The sequence below is a fragment of the Cyclopterus lumpus genome, chromosome 24, assembly GCF_009769545.1.
Source record: "Cyclopterus lumpus isolate fCycLum1 chromosome 24, fCycLum1.pri, whole genome shotgun sequence".
NCBI classification, from domain to species: domain Eukaryota; kingdom Metazoa; phylum Chordata; class Actinopteri; order Perciformes; family Cyclopteridae; genus Cyclopterus; species Cyclopterus lumpus.
In genome coordinates this window covers 4991061-5011833 of record NC_046989.1, presented here as the reverse complement: position 1 = coordinate 5011833, position 20773 = coordinate 4991061, and the positions used below count along the sequence as shown (strand labels likewise).

Below are 20773 nucleotides of genomic sequence, written 5' to 3'. Positions count from 1 at the left end.
AATTTAAATGAAGCACAAGTTACCCGACAAAAAAAAAGTGAGCATTGCTAGACGAGCCCTGAGCTACAGTTGTCAGTGGGAGTGTTTCCACAGGTGGCCACTGGCTGTTATATGACTTTTAAAAAGGCAGCGAGATGGAAAAATACATGTTGTTCCATTCGAGGATTTGCTCATGTGTGATGCCAACCAGAGCAGAATATTGTCAGGAGTACCAAGGCCGTAACCCTCTCATGTTCTTTCCCACACACAGACGCACACACACACACACACACACACACACTCACACACACACACACACTTCTGGCTGACCCTGGCTCTGTGTCTCACCGTGACATCATAGGTCTTCCTGTGTTTGAAGATGAATGTGAAGCCCAGGGAGCCCCCCCACCCCTCAAATGCCAAATTGTCTGGTTTCATACCATATCCAACACCCCCCTGCACTGTATGACTGAATACATTTAGGGAAATGTCATCCAGCTCTAACTACAAGACCAGTGAGAGCATTTTGTATTTATACCCCCCTACCCTCCCCCCCACCCATGATGCTGCACCGAGACACTGTACTCACAATGGGCTTCATAATCGCATTGCCTCCAATGTCAGTGTGCTTTAGCAGCATCAGACATCTTGCTTTAAAAAAAAAAAGGTTGCATTATATGCCTCCAGGGAAGCAGAAGACGGATAGAGAGAAAGAGAGAGGGGGGGGGGGGGGGGGGGTCGAGAACAGATTTATCCACAACAGCCAGATGGAGGGTTGAAGTCTAAGCTTCCCCGCTGGTCTGCCGCTCCAGTCCATATTGGATGGGTGATGCAAACGTACAGTAATAAACATAATGATTAGCAGCAAGCAGGTGGGGGGGATAAGCGACGACACACACACACACACACACACACACACACCACAACGCCGTACGACAAAACACACACATCTTTTACACTTGTCAAAGTGTGCTCTGCGGTCCCGACAACCTACTATTATGATAATGTATAAACGTATTGTTTATTTAACTTGGAGAAAAAAATGTCAGTTTGGATCCCGTTAATGCCCGATGGATTGTGTTTTAACTTTTTCGACGAGTAAAACCATGAAAATTCCACCTGCCGACACTGGATATTAAAAGACAACAAACAAACAAACAAACAAACAAACAAACAAAGAGCAGGCACGTACGGGCGGCGATACAAAGCGATGGAGCTCTTGAGATAAAACAAAGCCAGCTATTGGCAGAAAGTAAGATCTGAAATTACGGTTGCTATCGACGATGCTTCACCGCGTGTGGTCGGCATCGAAAGAGCAGGCGGGGGTGGGGGGGGGGGGGGGGGAGGGGGGGGGAATCAATCTTTTAGATTTCTAAATTACATTTGGGAGTAGCCTATATTGAATATTAACTCAATTAACTAATTCATTTCCACTTGTCGTCGTCTCGGGACCGGATATCGTCAGCTCAGCTGCATTACAATGATGGAAGTCACAGTAGAGACTATAGTATGATTCCACCAGAATAATAGCCTGGTCAACAAAAAAAAAATGGAGTACAACCTCAAACGACTGCATGATTACTGATTAATTTAATGTTGTCCCGTAGAGGGCGCCAAACCACGCACTGGTGCTGCTTCCCCTGTTGATCCCCCAGCTGCCTTCAGAGTCCGAGGCCCTCACCGGTGCTTCAAATAACATCAACAACAACATGAACTACAGTTGTTTTCTACTGGATGTAAAATAAAATAAAGATCCAACAGTAGGCGCATTACTCGTCGATCTGGATTCTTTAAACTCTGAATACCAAATCTGGATTTATTGTTATTTCCTTTTTAAAGGAGTGTGTTTGACGGGGAATCAAACCTGCGGCTCTTGACATTCATCCGCACTCAAAACATGTTTTGCTGCTTTCATTGGGGAAACTATTAAAACTAATGAAGACCATTTAATCAAAATTGTGTTGCTAGGAAACAGCTATAGTCAAACCTTTTTAGATCCGACCAGTGTTGCTATTACAGTAAATACAAAAGGAGCGGACCCGTTTACGGGGACAATGAAATGGTCAACATGACCATTAGTTCGGCTTGAAGGACAACGGCGAGGTGAACCTTTTTTTTTAATTGGGACATTTCCACGTCACTATGGCAACATGTATTATACTGAAAGAGGATTCTCAAGGAGCCCCCCCTGGAAACTGCCAGCACGACCCCCCCCCCCCGGGGGCCTCCTAGGACCCCCATTTGGGAACCACTTGGTACCCTTTTAAAAAAAAAACCAACTTTAAAAGTGATGTATTGCGAAAGTTGCTGAACACATTATAGACCTGTGGCAGCAGCAGTGTGTGTATGTGTGTGTGTGTGTGTGTGTGTGTGTGAATGGATAGACTACCCGAGCTCTCACAGATGAATGCTACATGGCAGACAGCATCTCTTCCTCCCTGTCTGATAAAGGAGGTCTGGTGAAACATGAGCAGACAGGAGTGGGGACTCGGTTGCTTGGTGTTGATTGCGAAAGGTCTGTCAAAGCCAGAGCTCCTGAATTCCAATGGTGTCTTCCCTCCCTCCCTCCCTCCCTCCCTCCCTCCCTCTCTCTCTCTACCTCCCTCCCTCTCTCTCTCTCTCTACCTCCCTCTCTCTCTCAGCTTCCAGCAGCTGCGCCTCTCATGCCTTTCCTGACGCTGAGCGAAGCCTCCCATACAGATGAGCGCTGGAAGCAACGCGCACCTCTTGACGTCGCCCCACAGACCGGCTGCGGGTGCCACTCGGTCTCTCCCGTAGCACGTATTGCGCAACGTGACGCCGATTGCATCCGGCTCCCACCGTCGCCGCGTGAATTACGTTAGAAAAAAGTGCACGTCTCGTAACGCCAGAGGTGTCCGTGGAGAATCCCGGACCGGACCGGACCGGACCCCTCCCCTCGTCGTTAACACCGGGGCGAAAGAGAGTCGAGCAGGAGGGCGCGCGCGAGCGAGCTTCAGGGGCGGTGCGGTGCGGTGCGGTGCGGTGCGGTGCGGTGCGGTGCGGTGCGGTCGTGATGTGACCGCGTGTGAGCCGCACGAGCCTTTTTTTTCCGCTCCTCGGACGACCGCCTTTTACAAGGTGAAAAAAAAAGAAAAAAAGAAGAAACAATTTGACAGTGTGTGCACGCACGCACGCGCGCGCGCGCCCGCGTACGTGTGTGTTGTTTTTTTGTTGTTGTGTGAGGCAATGAGGTTGACGGCTTCGTTTGACAGCACGCAGTCAACGCAGCAGCTGCATCCGCGGAGCGAGCCGTGAACCACAGCTGGAGCGCGAGGCGAGGAGCGAGAGGAGGGAGAGAGCGAGAGCGAGAGAGAGAGAGAGCGAGCTATGTCCGTGGGTACCGAGCCTCCGTCCGCCCGTCGTCGACAGCACCGCTGCGCCCCCTCGGTCTGGCGCCTCGGGGGTCTCCGCTAAAGTCCGGAGGGGACACACGGTAGACCCGCGCGCACCTCCCTGGAGTCGAAGAGACGTTGCAGTTGTTTTTTTTTTGTGTTTTTTTTTGAAGGCCGGGCTTTCTGCAGCCCACTCCCCGCGCCTGCTTGATTTTTTTCTTCTTTTCCCCCCACCACCACCACCACCACCACCACCACCACCATCCTCCGCGGCGCGTCTCAGTGCCTCGGCGCGTCTCTTCCGCCTCCCCCCCCCTCCCCCCCCCCCCCCCCCCCCTCCTAGACTCCATGGCGAGCGGACATCAACACAATCGCAGCCCGAGTGCGTCCGCCTGCCGCGGCCGCGCACACCTCCGCAGCGACTGAACGCAAACCGAGACTCCAATTGATCTATGCGCCTCTCTCACGCGCGCGCCGCCCCGGAGAGGACTTCTTGCCACCGAGAGGAGGATATGCAGAGCTTAACGTGAAGAGGATGGATCTAATTATCTGTGTTTTGGGGCTGCTGGCGCTGGTCGTGGACGGCATCCGTTGCCAAGGAGTTTACGGTGAGTGCGTCTTGCGATTTGCTTCCGCTTGAAGAAAAAAAACACAGAAAAAAAACACGTTACACGTTAATGATGACCTTGTAAAAAAAAAAAAAAAACGGTGGCCGCTCGTGCATTCCTCTTGCATTCACCCTCCTCCCCCCCCCCCCTTCTTGTTGGACTCGCGGTGTCCCGTGTTGGTGTCACCTGGTGCAAACCAGCTTTTTGAATGTCATGACTTGAGTGAGAGGCTCCAAATGTTTTTCCAGCAACCCCTGAGGGTTATACAGCAGACCCCGTGGGCAACCAATCATGCACAGCCCCCCCCCCCCCATTTCTAGTCCAATCCATCACTCATGATGGTACGGTGAGCAGGTTAAATTTAGTAGGCTGCATTCAAGCGTTATGACTCTGGACCCCTGGACCCCCCCTCTGAAGCCTCTCAGACTGGTCCCCCACATACGTATATGGGATGTCTGTTCATTAGCATTCACATGGTGGACGTGGCACATTTACTGCCCCTCAGTCATGAGTTATTTCCATGTGTGGTGCCTCAATCGGCCTACCTCTTCCTTATGTCGCACACACACACACACACACACACAACAATGAGCACACATGTTATTCGTCTCTCTCTCTCTCTCTCTCTCTGTCTGCTTGTGCAACCGGTGACAAGAGCTGATGTCTCAAATGAATCGTCATCTTCGCAGCAGCAGCAGCAGCAGCAGCAGCAGCAGCACTGTGTGAGGAGGGAAATAGTGATTAATGTGCAGTAACATGGGGGGACGTGGAGGAGGAAGCCTTGAGGTGCGCGGCGGCCCTGACCTGTCGGTTTGCCAAAGCAGAGGCCGTGCGGGGACAACGCGAGGTCAAGTCGAGATGTGGTTGTGGTGTTTCAAAGGCCGTTGCCAAGCATTACCAAAAAAAAAAGAAGATCTTTGTCGCCATGGTCTCCGTGTGTGTGTGTGTGTGTGTGGAGAGATGGCGTGGCAATGAAAAGGTTACCGCGAGCGTGCCGAGAGGAGTCGCGCTGCCGCACCTGACCAACGACGCCCCGGGATTTGATCTGTTCTCTCTCTCGAGGCGGAGGAGGTGAATAAGATCATGCAAGATCATCAGGGCAGCTGTTTGCATGACTGCTCATACGTGTGCGCTCGTATTTCCCACATTTATGCCGACACCTGTTGCAGAGAGATCTAGTAGCTCACCAATTTCCCCCATAATATTCAAACCACTGAGCACTCGTGAGGCGGTGTGCGATTTCGACGTGGGTTCGTTTTAAGGCCGAGGGCACGACCTCGCCGAACCTCGATGTCTCGAGGAATCGCTGCCTCCGATGGATTCGACATCTGCATCTTCTGAATCGGTCTCGTGCATACGAACATACATTCGGGGGGGTGGGGTGTGGGGTGTGTGTGTGTGGGGGGGAGGGGGGGTAGACGGGCACGGCCATCAAAACCGATCGCATGATTGTCAGATCAAAGCCGCGGATCGTTGGCGTGAGCGAGCTGTCTCCACGCGTGCAAGATGAAGACGCGAGCTCATTAGAAGCAATCATATCCCACAATGCTCGATGTAGTGTTGCCATAGAGGTGTGTGTGTGTGTGTGTGTGTGTGTGTGTGTGTGTGGTCTAGTGGTGCTTAGAGCAGCAGCAGCAGAGACAAGGGGGGAGATAGAGCATTTATCTGTCCTTGTGTGTGTTTTGCATGTTGTGCAGCCTGACTCCTCCCCCTTCCCCTCCCCCACCAGGACAGAGTTTCACCTATTCTACAGTAAGAGGGCTTCAGTCAGGATTTCCATATGTTCTGCTGGATGTTCTCAAACTCTGCATTCCTTTAAAACGTCGAGGTTGCCGTTGTAAGTCCTGTGTCTGCCTCGTGTTTTAAAGTGCGCTGCGCACCACCGGGGAGGTCGCGGCCAGGTTCGAAGGTCGACGTTCATTATTCACAGTGGCAAAAAAACAAACATTAGCATGCATGTGCATGTGGAATGGGAGTGTTGGTGCGAAAGAAAGTGGGCGTGCGATCGACTGCAATACACAACGGTGCCAGAAAACTTTTAAGTGGTAAGAGTTGCAGGTTCTATGGGAGGGCAAGGCCTGAATTCTGTGCTCCGGTCATGTCTTTGAAATCAAAGTATTTAAAGTGCTGGATATTGTTTTGTTTTTTCCCACAGTCAAATCTATTTCAATAAATAGCTTTTTTTTGCACAGTTTTCTTCTTCTTCTTCTACCACCCGGTTCCATCTCATATATTTAGCATTCAAAAACCTCGGCTATCACTTTCCTTCCCCAGATTTCCAAAATGGACTCGAGAGCAGCTGAATGGGAGATTGAAAGAAAAAAAACACGTTATCCCCGAGCGTCGACAAACGTCATCGCCGTCGCCTAAATGGTGGAATGATGATGCAGTAATGAAGAAAACACATACTAGTCCGTTAAGTGGTGCTGCCAGAGTCATTAAAGTGGATTGATGAAGGCTAGTCATCCCTCCATGACTCCAGGCCACAGAGGGGGGGTGGGGGGGGGACTAAAGTACATCTGTTCCACTCTTTATCTCCTCTTTTTTTCTTTTACCACCCTCCTTCCATCTTAATCATCACTTTCACCACAAACAAACACCCTCCACTAGGAGATTGCTTTATTATCTCAATATTTGTGTCGCTCTTTAGAGCTCCCAATGAGCAAGTGGCTGCTTGGAGCAAATGGCAATATCTAAAAAAAAACAACAACTGCTAAATATTCTCAATTTGGCTATTATTTGGTAATGTTGCTGACAACTAAGCTGCCCTAAATAATAAAATCTAACGGCTACGATGGAACGTGACACTTGTGACATCATGGACATGTTTCTCCCCGCCCACCCCCAGAGTCGGGTTACCTAATCTGGAGATGCACCGCCTTCAATATGTTCTCTTTGCATCAAAGTCAGTCGGCGAACAACCTCCATGGGAAGTGCACATGCTCCTGATCTCGTTTTGTGTTATGCCAAGAGGAAAGAAAAAAAAAGTTCCTGCTTCTCTTTCTCCCATCCCACTTCTCCCTCTCTCCCTCTCTCTCTCTCTCTCTCTCTCTCTCTCTCCGTCTCGTTTGCATTGAAGTCCAAGCAATTGCTGGGGTTTTCTTTTCATGAGCCCCGGTTCAGTCGCTTTGGCTTCTAAGCTATGCAAATGCATTCTGCCAGTGAAACTAAAGCCGTCTTTGTTGGTTCTCGGAAGGCCTCCTCTGCAGAGTCCTTCATCATTCCCTTGGATCAGGACCCTCACATTTCCCACCGTAATGAGACCACGGATAACTCCATCTCTTCTCCTTCCTATACCTCCCTGCCCGTCTTTCTCTCTCTCTCTTTCCATTCCCCCCGGAGAGCCGCGTTGGGATGTCTACGGTACATGCGCTTCTATCCAAGGCAAATGAGGATATACAGCTGGGGTACGGCGCAGAGGAAGTGATGCGTCGCAGTGGAAGAGATGAAGGGGGGGGGGGGCTTCAGATAGCGCCGACTTAATCACACCGAATGTCCGTCCTCTCAGGACCGAGTCCTCGGAGACGGGCTCTGGATACACACTGCAGAGGCCGTGTTGCCGACTTGGAAGTCTGCGGCCCTCCTGCCGTGCTCACTACTCGCTGGATAATCGTTCGCGGTTTTACTTTAATGCAATGTGATTAAGGTGAAACGGATGTTTTTCACTGTGGTTTGCTCAAAGTTCAAATGTAAGGGTACTACACCAAATTAGTACAGGCGTTTCTTTGATTTATTTTAATGCTAGAATTTAGGCAACAGAGGGCCAGATATCCGGATGTGGCTCCTACAATACCCATAATGCAGCTAATAGCATCATTTAATTTGACCCTAACCACCCGTGTTAAACGCCCACATCTTTCAAACTCCATTCTCATATCACTATGACATCATCGGGGTTAATTTTTCGAGACTTTACAAAGCTCCACCGAAGAAAAGTGAACCTTCAGTCTGAGCTCTGTGACTTCCTGTTTGGCTTGTGGAGCAGAGGTCACGGCGATGCCCAGGTTTATCTCCGTGTTGCCGGGTGACGCTCTCCACTTGGAAGGGTGCCACTCGCAGCTCTTGCCCTCTCTCTGCACCCCCTTCAGCTACTGGGGGAAGACAAAGCTGTGTTTTTAGTTTGGCACGAGGCGAAAAAGGAAAATGGAGCCGTGGGCTTCGTGGTTGAAGCGGGGATTTTTTTTTTTTAAAACAGCATTGTCCAACGACTGCGATGTTCTTAAATGCGAGAGAAAAAAACAAACAATCAATTTAATTTCCTGTTTTTCTTACGCATAGTTCAAAGCGGAGATAAGAGTCGTGGCGCAGCAGCGGTGAGCTGCGATACACGGAAAATATATTGTTCCTGATGGTTTGTGATCTGCAAAAAAAAAAAAAAAAAAATACACTGTAGCTTAGGCTACTCTGCACACATCATGAACAGCATGTAATACTTTCCCCTCCTTCTGCTGTGAGGATTTGGATGAGTTCAGGAACACAATTTACCGTTGGATCATTCAAGGCCAAATCCCCTCCGTGGACCAAAGAAGCTTATTGTAACCTGGCTGGCTGCTTCAACTGTTAAGCCCACATCCCCAAACCCTGAGCTACTCGCCCCGCTCTGTACAGTGCTGCGGACAGAAAGCTGCTGCTAATGATCTCGTAATCATTCGTGCATTAAGTCCGGTCCCGGTGCTCGACTAGACCGCCCTTTATGCCCCCTTCTGTTTATTTAGAACCAAAATTAATTCCGCAGTTAAATAAGTCTGGTAACCGATTTTTATTTTTTCTCCCCCTCCCGTCTTCCGACAGGTTGATGAAGTGGCCGTTCATCACCTGGGTCATTAAAAAACACGATTTAAATCTTAAATGTCAACCGCGGTCCCGCTGATTGTTACCTCGTTCGGCGGCGAAGACTTTTTCTTTTTATCTGTCGTGATTTCATTTCACGCGATAGTGTTAATTTCCTCATGTTGCCGGAGACGCGGTCCGACCTTGAATGAATTAAAGCGACGACAATATTGCTTTGGAAAGAAAAGCTCCCTCTTCGCGTTGCACCGCCATGTTTCTACGGCAGCCCAGAAGGGACAAAACCAAAACACTGGGCCATTAGCGTTTTCACAGGATCCTCCACGCCAAATCCTAAACACTGTCCCTTTAAGAAGCCCAAATGGCCAATGCCATTGCTGCAGTGGTCGTGTGACTCATGGCACATGCAGATTATTGGGATGAGACTCCTGTTTGCATTGCATTGAGCTTCCTTCCCATACCCCACGTTGTCTCTGTTTCCATTTTCATGAAAATAAATAAATAAAGAGCATAACAAAAACATTGTCAATCCAGTTGTTGGTGTCTGTAGTCCTGACCTAATGCTGGACTGGATACGTTTGACTGGATACGTTTGACCACTGTTATGCTTGAAATAAGTAAAACATGAGTAACAAGGGCAGCCTGTTGGCCTTCGGGGTTAAGGCAAAGCCGCTGGTTCAAGTCCCGCCAGGGACCTTAGTAATATTTCATCCCACACAACAGTTCATCCCCTCCTTCATTTCCAGTACAGCTGTACTGTGTCTGTACAGCATAAAATACAGATCTAATGAATAAAAATAAAACAATTTGTCCGTGGCATAAGTTGCTCACAAAAGACTGTAATTCCACAGCCACACCATTTAGCATATTATTATTATTATAGCATATTATTAGCACAATGGCATGTAGCCGTTACTCAATAGATGCTGATTTACACCCACTGGGAGGTTATTCTTGAATCTGGACTCTTCACTTGCATGAATCCTGTTTTTAAAAAATAATTTCAGTTTGTATTTTGGAACTCACAACAATGAGTTTTCTTAGTTTTAATCAATAATAAATGAATGCATCAGTCATGCGTTATCTTAAAGCTTCCACCCCCCCACAGGTGTGTTCCCAGGACAGAGACCTGCGTTTGAGTGACAGGTCCCTCACCCTTTCGTCGTGTTGTTTAGGGCGGTGCCAGGTTACCCTGTTACGATCCCTATTGGCCACAGAGTCGGGTGACGTAAACGTAATTCCCAAAGCACCCGGTGAGCTCTAATTAGTCTGAGTAGCCTAATTGAAAACACCTGTTTGAGTGTGCCGACTAACATAGTTGCTACAGCTGTCAGAGGACTGTAGTGGAGTAACAAGTACACTATTCCCCCATTGAGCAAGTGGATGGAAATACTGGATTGGAATTACTCAAGTAAAGTACCTGAAAACTGTACTTAAGTACTTGGATTACTTGATTGCGTTTTACTTTGTGTGGTTGACGTAAAACTAAAAATAACCAGAAAAGAGACACCTGGCTGGATCTCCGATAAAGAGGTAAAAACTCCATTATACACCTTTTATTATAGCGCCACCACGTGGTCGATCAGTGCACCTCTTGTTGCGTGAACAGACCTGTTACAGTAACAGTTTCCTATTGTAAAGACTTCGTCGAATCAATTAGCATTGTAATGAAAACAGTATAAACCTGAGGCTTACGTCTTATCCCCTTAGCAGAGTCGGGAGCTCTCCTTTTGTCTTTCAGCTTTACATTTTTTTTTTTTGCCTTTTTTTTTGCCATTTTTAATTTGTGCATCCAGTAAGTCGCTACACGGCATATATATATATATATATATATATATATATATATATATATATATATATATATATACGCCGTGTAGCGACTTACTGGATGTTTATTGGTTGCTACCACCACACCGTGACCCTCCATTTCTTCTAGCCCACGCTCACGCTTTAATTACGTCTCGTCCATCCGGTGCATGAACGCGTCGCTCGTAAATATTGCATATGACTGCATGCGTTTGGATGGACCCGGATGCAGAGAGCGCGGCGTGCAGCCTTGTATGTGCTGCACGCCGATAAGAGCAGAACCAGAATCCCTTCGGCCAGGTTTTTTAATTTGTGCACCGAGAGAAGAAAGAGGTACATTTATGCTGTTGGAGGGCTTGAGAGCCACTGAGGCTTATGTCCTCATACCTGGTTTATAGCTGATTTAATGACATGTTAATTAATGTAAGACTTAACCGCGTGTTACAATTCATTTGGTTGCGTGTTATATCATGGCATAAACTTGATCATTTATTAACATTAAGCTACTGTTATATAATCCAATAATAAGTGCATTAGATCTTAATGAGTTAAGCATTAATTTTGCATTAACAAACGTCAGTTGTGCACCTTCAGAGGGTGTTGCAGATTATTCCTAATCAACGGGCAGGATTAGCTCCCGAGATTGGATCCTTTTTTTAAGTGTCTGTGGTGCGTTTTTTTTCCGTATACGGAGTTTATCATTTCCGTGATTGGCATCACTTCAAATCACAGAGAATTATACATGCTAGCCGGCTTCAAAGTGACGCGAGTGATGAAAGGGGGGGGGGGGCTCGTTGAATATGGATGTCTCCTCCTGTCTCCCCCCCCCCCCCGTGCGCATTTCAGTCAATTGAATTGTCTTTGTTAAACCAAACTGGCAGGACCTGCATTTACACACATAAAGTACAAATTACCCGGCGATGCCAATAGGTAGCTGACGGGGAGCAACAGGGTGCGCCTTTTTATTTAGCAGGCGCCGCGGAGGACATCAAGTAATAAAGAAAGAAAAAAGGGGGAGCGAATCGGTACGCTTTGGCACCCACCAGAGGCTAATGCCAACCTTCAACTATGTCACTTCAGCCCACACAGGCATCCTAAGTGCTGCTCCTGTGAAGTGATGTCTGTTGTCATGGTGACAGTATGTGAGCCTCGCATCGCACGTCCTCCCGACTTCCCTGTTTCCCCCACCCCCCACCCCCACCCACCCCCCCACCCGCCGCCGCCTACCCACTCGCTCATTCTCTCCTTCCCCTCACATGCCAGGAAATCAATCGCTGAAACAAATGTGAAGTGATTGCAGAAACGAAAGCTCCGTCGCAGCAAGCGGCCGTACAATTGTGCGAGAGAGCAGATGAGATTGCTGTTAAAAAAATACAAAAGGGGGGTGGGGGGGGGCATGTAGAAGGTATCAGGGTGGGGGTGGGTGGAGGCTGAGTGTGTCTCCTCACAAATCACCACCGTTTCACTTGCGATGAGGCAACTGCAAGAAGAGGCCCTACTTGTCTTTTGTCGCGAGTAATGGTTAAGCTCCTCCGACAAGCTGGGGGGGGCGGGGGGGGACAGCGGCGGAGTAAGTGTGTTGACAATGACGCCCTCAGTAGTCCCCGGCTCCGAGAACGAAGCAGGCAGCCGGCAGGGGAGCCAAGCATTGGCCCCTGGATACGACCTACCGTCACATCAATAACTTCCACCTAGCAAACCCCCCCCCCACACACACACACATACACACACACACACACACACGCACACAAACCATGCAGCATTTCCCCCACACATCTCTCACATCGAGTCATTCATCCCCCTGCTGGCAGAGGGAAAACTGAATCTCTTGAGTTGTGCTGTGGCTCTGCAGAGGCACTGTGAAACATGCAGATGAACATGCAGTTTGTGTGTGTGTGTGTGTGTGTGTGTGTGTGTGTGTGTGTGTGTGTGTTTGTGGTTGGAAGCATGATAACCCCCTTTTTCTGTGTGCGTGTGTGCTTTTTTGTTCATCTATCTAGGGCAAATACTTTGCTGAGATATTAATTTAGCAATGTGCATTCACACACAAACCCCCCCCTGAACGAGACGCATCGCGCTCAACGCGCCCTCAAAGTGCCTTCCAACATGTGATGCAGTCATTAAGTGCATTTTTTACGCTCGCTAAACCGCCTACATGTTCTAAAAGAGGTTATCTTTCTGTCTTCTGAGCCCCTTTTTTTCCTTTTTCTTTTCTTCTTCTATTATTTGGCTTTCCGTGTATCCCTCAATAGTCTCATTCTTCTAACAGAAATTCACACTGTAATAGTTAATCTCTCGAGCGTCACGCTCTCTTCATCTCTCCGCCAGACACAGTATATCCCAGAGGCGGCTTCAAACCCCACGGGGATAACCTCGAGCCGCGCACCGCCGGTGAACGGCTTTCCCGTGGCAAAGCAGGTTATCGTGAGTAGGCGAAGCAGCTTTCTCCACCGAGAGTTCACTAAGTGGAGAAAGAAAATTCATGGAGGGGGGGGGGGGGGGGGCTGCTACAAAAACTGAGATTGAATGCAGATGTTGGCGTTCTCTCGGCCCCCTCCGGTTCCGATTGTCTGCCGTCTCTCCCCTCGTCGTCTTCATTCAGGAGTTATATTTGCGTATATATATATATTCGCCAGGTGCGTGTGTGTAGTTTCTTTCACAGAAGTAGCCGCAAGACACTGATAACAAGTCACAACTTTTCAGTAGTGTTTCCCGAGTGTCCTCAAGGGTGCATCCATCGCCTTAGAAATTCTTCAGTTATTAGCGGTCTAATCCAAACCAGCCATCGGCCCTTGGCCCAGACGTTATGTCCTCCCGGGCCTCAACAAAAAGGCTGGCGTCCACTATTCATGTTCAGGGGTTTTCTTTTCATTTCATTATCATTCGGACGTTTTTATTTTTTTTAAATTTATATCCGACAAATCGGATCGTTTACAATCGCGTAACGGGAGCTTCACCAAGTGAAGGCTTTCCATTATTGGACACATATTGAAATGACTTGATTAATTCAAACAAGTTGCCCGTCGCGTAAGCAAATTGAATTTACATGCAGCGTGCGATCCGGTCGGGGAAATATGACGCTTTTCCGTTTATCGTCTCTTGTCATATACTCTGTGCGATGCAGTGAGTTAATACACAAGTCCATTTATGTCAGAACAAGAAAGGTGTGATGATTATAATATATATATAAATATATATAACGGTGAAATTCAGTGAAAAGCATCGGTCAATGATGCAACACTTTTCTTTTAAAAAAATAAATAAAAATGTTCCAGGACTTGAAGAACAAAAACAAAAAAAAACTCACGCGCATCTACATGTGCAGACGGGGAGACGCACACTTGGCAGTCCTCTTTTTACTCGTCTTTCATGTCACTTAGATGCATTTCATCTGAAGATGAGTGAAGCCTGAAGCCGGCCTCCTCGAAATGCCATTCACAGCTCCAGATGACCTCCTGTCCCCCTTATTTTTTTTTTTTTCCTACAGTATTTCTGCATCACCTTATTTCAATGAGCCCTTTTTATATTACCTTTTTTTTTTTTTTCTTCCTTGCAGGCAATATTATTTCTCCTTTTGGTTCTGGGTGTTTACCAAATGCCTCCAAGAGTTTATGTCTGTGCAGTTAAGGGCATCTTCATAATAAGGAATGGGCGGGTTTGTATATATGTTCATTCTTTGTAACCAAAGGTCTCTTTCCTTAACAGTCCGACTCACCATTTTATCATCCAAGCTCACTAGGGGGAGGGTGTGGGTGTGTGTGTGTGTGTGTGTGTGTGGGGGGGGGGGGGGGGGGGGGGGTGTTGATTGTGTGAAGCTGCAGGTCAATAGTCGATCTACAGCTGATTGTTTGGGGACTTCAGGGCCAGTCCATGATAACACCAGCATTCACTCACTGTATACATTCAATACGTTAGGGCTCTATTCCGGGTTGACACTCACATATGAAAGAGTGAAAGAAAGAAGGAAAATAATCTGTAGCCTCCCAAATTATGTTGAACAAAGAAGAGCCTAAAGCATTGCCGGAGACCACGTTCTTTAAAAATGCGAAGATTAGCAAAATGCATTTAAAATGTCCACCCTAAAGGTTCGAATTTGTCACATTTGTCTATATTTTCTCAAAATGTGAAGTAATTTTCCCTACAAATACGCACCTATGAGAGATTTGTCAGTTCCAATAAAAGAGAAGTGGTGCTTCGGGCCATTTCCCACCCACGTTATTAAAAGAAATGACAAATCTCATATAATTAAAAATGTATCGCAAAATCGATTCCATAGTAACGTCTGGTGAAGTATGATTTCCCATTGGCCTTCGGGCCCACCCCCGTTTTAAGGAGGGAAGAAATATTAAAGTTATTAACCTGTGTGGGTAGAAGTAAAAAGAATAAAAAAAGAACGCGTTAATTCCAGGATGTTGTGTTTTTAAATGAGTTTGGTTTGGTGGGGCCTACATGTTCGGGGTGCTGATGCGGCACCATGTGGTTATTAAAGTTTGTCGGTGGTTGATATGAAACGGCCAGAAATCCCCAGCTTCTGCCACAGAGCAGAGGACTTCAAAACGGCTTTGAAATGCGCCAATAAACCTCAACACATTAGTGGCTCCTCGATTCATCAGAAGAGCCCATGCAAATCCAGTAATAGCTTCACAGAATGCATTAATAATCCTCTTCCAAAAGAGGTGGAACCAGGAAGGCGTTTCCATATTGCTATCCATATTCATATCATAAGCCACCTATCAATACATGCTGATCATATTCATGAATTCTGGAGCAGCAGAAAGCAGTGACATTCGGCCAGGGACCCCCTTCTGCGGCGAGAGCCTCCTGCAGTGGTTGTCTTACATGTCGCGCGTGTGCGTGGGGGTATCTGTCTGTTTGTGTGCGCGTCCCCGTCCCCCCCCCCCCTGTGGATTTTTCTGTGATGCCGCCGTGGTAATTGGATGTGTGGCGCCAACCGAAAATCCTCCTTCAGCCCTGGGCGAGCGCTCTTTCAATCCCAGCATGCCTCTGTGGGAAGCACAACCCAAAGTGAGGCTCATTCTTTCAACTGGCAAACATCAAATGGTTCTTCCCCCCGTTCTCTACACCCCTCCGTCTCTCTGCGCTACGCGGTAGCATCACAGGAGAGCGCCATTAACACGTGATGACGCGACCCTACAGGTGCGCGTGGCGGTCGACAAGAAGAAGAAGAAAAAACACGTCCAGCTGCTCACCGCGGTTATTAATAACAGCCGCGGTTAATAACTGTTTTTTTATTTATTTATTTTTTCTTCAGTGACAATTGTTTTGGGGGGAGATTTTTTTTTCGGGAGCTGATTGTTCTCTCGTGGAGCGGATACAGCTCAGGGGCGGGCGCTCCAAAGTATCAGGAGTGTTAAATTACCCCCTGATGGGTGGAGATGTACCTAAAGCCTGGCACAGTGTTGAGTTCTTACGCAGTCTGAATTTAATTAAGGTTGGCACGGCTGTTTGGGAATCACGAAACAGCCACGGCAAAAACTTTCATCGTGGAAAAAAAAATGTCTGCAAGCTGACAAGCAACATTAGCATGTACATAACCAGGAGAATCTGCAATTAACTGATTTGTATAGTGTCATGTTACCATACTAAATAAATATCCATTCGGCAATTAGCCGCAAGTGGGGACTCGGCTTTGGTTGCTGTGTTCTAGTGCTGCCGCTGCATTTATTTTAATTATTTATCAATCTGTGGATTTCATTGATTGTTTAGTTTATATAAGTCTAAATTGTCAGGAAATAATGTAAAATGGCAGGGCAATTTCCCAGAGCCGTGTGAGGTGTATTCAGTAAATATGCTGCGACGAAACAGTTTTTTTTTCTTTCATTGTTGATGAATCTGTCACAGGCTTTTTAAATAGATTGAATAAACCTTTTATAGGTCACGGAAGTGTGTGAGAGGCTTGTTTTGTCCCACCAACAACACATAACCCCAGAGGTATTCTGCCTTCTCAATAACTCCACATCCAAAGACATTTAAGTTACAGCAATAATATAGTTATATTAAGTAGAAAAAAGCAGCAACTAACAGAAATGTTATGTTTTTGTTTGATAGAGGACTTAAGAGATTGTCAAAGTTGGCGATAATGGATAGATGAATCGTCATATTTTGGAAGTTAAATACTTTTAGGGATGGCAATGTCGGCCTGTCAGCAACCTTGATTCAGACTGAACTAGCAGAGCAATTTGGGATGGGTTGCCATGACATTTGGGTAATCCTCCGACTTTTCCTCAGGTCAGAATGTCCATCTGTCCATGACAGGAATACCTGCTGACAAATGCTAATGTGCTAATGTGCTAACATGCGACACTAACATCGTAGCGGCTTAGCATCAACGCGTTTGCCTTTGTTAGAGTGTTATCATTCTAATGTTATCATTCTAATGTTATCATTCTAATATTATCATTCTAATGTTATCATTCTAATGTTATCATTCTAATATTATCATTCTAATATTATCATTCTAATGTTATCATTCTAATGTTATCATTCTAATGTTAGCATTCTAATATTATCATTCTAATGTTATCATTCTAATGTTAGCATTCTAATGTTAGCATTCTAATGTTAGCATTCTAATGTTAGCATTCTAATTATAATGTTAGCATTCTAATATTATCATTCTAATGTTAGCATTCTAATGTTATCATTCTAATATTATCATTCTAATGTCAGCATTCTAATGTTATCATTCTAATGTTATCATTCTAATATTATCATTCTAATGTTAGCATTCTAATGTTATCATTCTAATGTTAGCATTCTAATATTATCATTCTAATGTTATCATTCTAATGTTAGCATTCTAATATTATCATTCTAATGTTAGCATTCTAATGTTAGCATTCTAATGTTAGCATTCTAATTCTAATGTTATCATTCTAATATTATCATTCTAATGTTAGCATTCTAATGTTATCATTCTAATATTATCATTCTAATGTCAGCATTCTAATGTTATCATTCTAATGTTATCATTCTAATGTTATCATTGTAATGTTAGCATTCTAATGTTAGCATTCTAATGTTATCATTCTAATATTATCATTCTAATGTTAGCATTCTAATGTTATCATTCTAATGTTAGCATTCTAATGTTATCATTCTAATATTATCATTCTAATGTTAGCATTCTAATGTTAGCATTCTAATGTTATCATTCTAATATTATCATTCTAATGTTAGCATTCTAATGTTAGCATTCTAATTCTAATGTTATCATTCTAATATTATCATTCTAATGTTAGCATTCTAATGTTATCATTCTAATATTATCATTCTAATGTCAGCATTCTAATGTCAGCATTCTAATATTATCATTCTAATTTTAGCATTCTAATGTTATCATTCTAATATTAGCATTCTAATGTTAGCATTCTAATGTTATCATTCTAATATTATCATTCTAATGTCAGCATTCTAATGTTATCATTCTAATGTTATCATTCTAATATTATCATTCTAATGTCAGCATTCTAATGTTATCATTCTAATGTTATCATTCTAATATTATCATTCTAATGTTAGCATTCTAATGTTATCATTCTAATATTATCATTCTAATGTCAGCATTCTAATATTATCATTCTAATGTTATCATTCTAATATTATCATTCTAATGTTAGCATTCTAATGTTATCATTCTAATATTATCATTCTAATGTCAGCATTCTAATATTATCATTCTAATGTTATCATTCTAATGTTATCATTCTAATGTTAGCATTCTAATGTTATCATTCTAATATTATCATTCTAATGTTATCATTCTAATGTTATCATTCTACTATTATCATTCTAATGTTATCATTCTAATGTTATCATTCTAATTCTAATGTTATCATTCTAATATTATCATTCTAATGTTAGCATTCTAATGTTATCATTCTAATATTATCATTCTAATGTTATCATTCTAATATTATCATTCTAATGTCAGCATTCTAATGTTATCATTCTAATATTATCATTCTAATGTTATCATTCTAATATTATCATTCTAATGTTATCATTCTAATGTTATCATTCTAATGTTATCATTCTAATATTATCATTCTAATGTTATCATTCTAATGTTATCATTCTAATATTATCATTCTAATGTTATCATTCTAATGTTATCATTCTAATATTATCATTCTAATGTTAGCATTCTAATGTTATCATTCTAATGTTATCATTCTAATATTAGCATTCTAATTCATCATTTAGCTCCAAGCAGTGCCGTGAGGAGCAGAGCCTCACAGAACCGCTGTCCTGCTTGTAGACATTTTAGACCTTTTAGTCTTGTTACTTAAAAGATGAATCAATTACCAACATTTTATTACTTTTTTTTAATTAATTTTCTCATTGAGCATTACAATGATCCAATAGTAATTAGTAATTCATTCCCTAAAAAGTATTATGGCCGCTTTTAAGTCCCGTCTTTCTTTCTTCTTAGCAGCCGTTGCTAATCCCCAGTGCAATGCAGATGTAATGTGTGACATCTCTAGGGCTAGTTTTTTTTACATTTTATTTTAACTCGAAGCCTTATTAATAATGCATGGTAAAGAGAGGGTCAGAACGAGGTTTCTTACTTTAAGAGGATGCCTCGCTGAGGAAATTTGATCCTAACCGCGCGCGAGTATATTCCGTCTTCACCACGTGACATGCACCTCCGAGCGTGCGGCCGGAAGACCGAGCACGAACACGTGGACAACGCGGCGGACCACGTCTTGTTGAAACTACCATGGTTCTCCCAGCTGCCAGTGTCTGACTTGCGCGTGTGTCCATGTTTGTGTGGTTTGACATGTGTGTCCGCCGGCTCTCTCTCTCTCGTCCCGGTGGTCTCACCTCCCCGCTGAATCACACACAACCGCCTGCAGAACAAGGAAGAGGAGGCAGAAGACTTTTCCTTTTTTTTTCCTTCTCCTGTTTATCTCCCCCCACCCCCTTGATTCCTCCACTGGATATATATATTTTTCCGTGACCTTGTTTTTTTTTTTTTTTTGACGTTGCGTAATGCACTGCTGGAGGTTTGGGTGGAGGGCAAAGGGGGCGTAGGCAGCGGGGGTGGAGGCAGGACACTGATCTAAACTGTGATGACAGCTCGGGCTTCTCTCACCTCCCTCCACACTCTTGAGGGGGAGGTGAGAGCGCAGGCGACGGAGAAAGAAACCTTTAAAGACAACGACGGGGGGATTTCGCCCCGTTGCCACAAACACGCTTTACGGGAGTGAATAAAAGAGCACTCTCTGAACCAGGCAGTTCGTTCACACTCTGTATGTTTCACTCCCCTTGCTTCCTCTCACACAGACGCACAAGAGGGAGAAGGAGGCATACGTGACTCATTTATTTCGACCATTAAGTGGCTTGTTGTACATGTCACGCGGCTATTTTCTGCTGCGGCGGAAGTGGGAGGCGGCCATGACGTCGTCAAAACGCCAAAAGGTGAAGAGCAGCCGGAGTTACTCACTGCCTGGTCTGATGACATCATGTGCTCCAACTCATCAACTTATGGTCATACATATATTGCCCGGTCATACACGGCTCTGCTGCAATAGAGAGCGCTGTTGTTGGCTTTTGAGCTTTTTTTTTTTTTTTTTTAAACATGCTTGATATTTGGATGCTTTATGGAAAGAATAGGAATAAAATCTTCTGTCAAGTATATAAGTCGTAACGCTTATGAGCATGCGCAATAATGGAATGCAGCCTAGTCATTATATGACACACATATTACAGCTACAAGGCCTTTTACCTAAAGGTTTCCTCTCAATATCATCCTAATTACTGCTTATTGACAGTAAGTAAATTGTTGCACATGACTTATAGCATTTGTTTACCCACAAAAAAAAAGAATTCACAGGTATCAGTTCATTAATACAACTATCGTTGGTAAACGCCCTCCGTATCTCTGCTCGATATATCTCCAACAGCAAATCAACATTTTATTTGTTTGTTTATTTTGTCCGATGTTGTTTTATTGCACCGGCTGGTATTTATGTTGTTGCCGTCTCGTATCGACTTTCCCTCTGTCCCCGCCTCTTGGCCAGGTCGTCATTGTAAATGAGAATTGGTTCTTAATTGACTCCTCTAGTTAAAGTTATATAGGGTGTCAAATAAAATAGATCTATATATATATATATATATATATATATATATATATATATATATATATATATATATATATATATATATATATACATGCTTTGCTCAGTATGGGCTTTATAAGTGGAAGTAGCACAA

The 20773-nt window shown here is 44.6% G+C and overlaps 1 protein-coding gene across 1 annotated transcript in view; it reads left to right on the top strand.

Annotated features, from left to right (window-relative positions):
* The first annotated feature begins 3846 nt into the window (after nucleotides 1-3846).
* The window catches only part of LOC117727260 (MAM domain-containing glycosylphosphatidylinositol anchor protein 2-like), a 115654-nt gene continuing 98727 nt past the window's right edge, over nucleotides 3847-20773 (top strand). Inside the window, exon 1 of the mRNA XM_034527458.1 lies at nucleotides 3847-3940. Coding sequence (XP_034383349.1) covers nucleotides 3868-3940 — 73 coding nt within the window. The 5' untranslated portion in view covers nucleotides 3847-3867. The remainder of the gene's footprint in view (nucleotides 3941-20773) is intronic.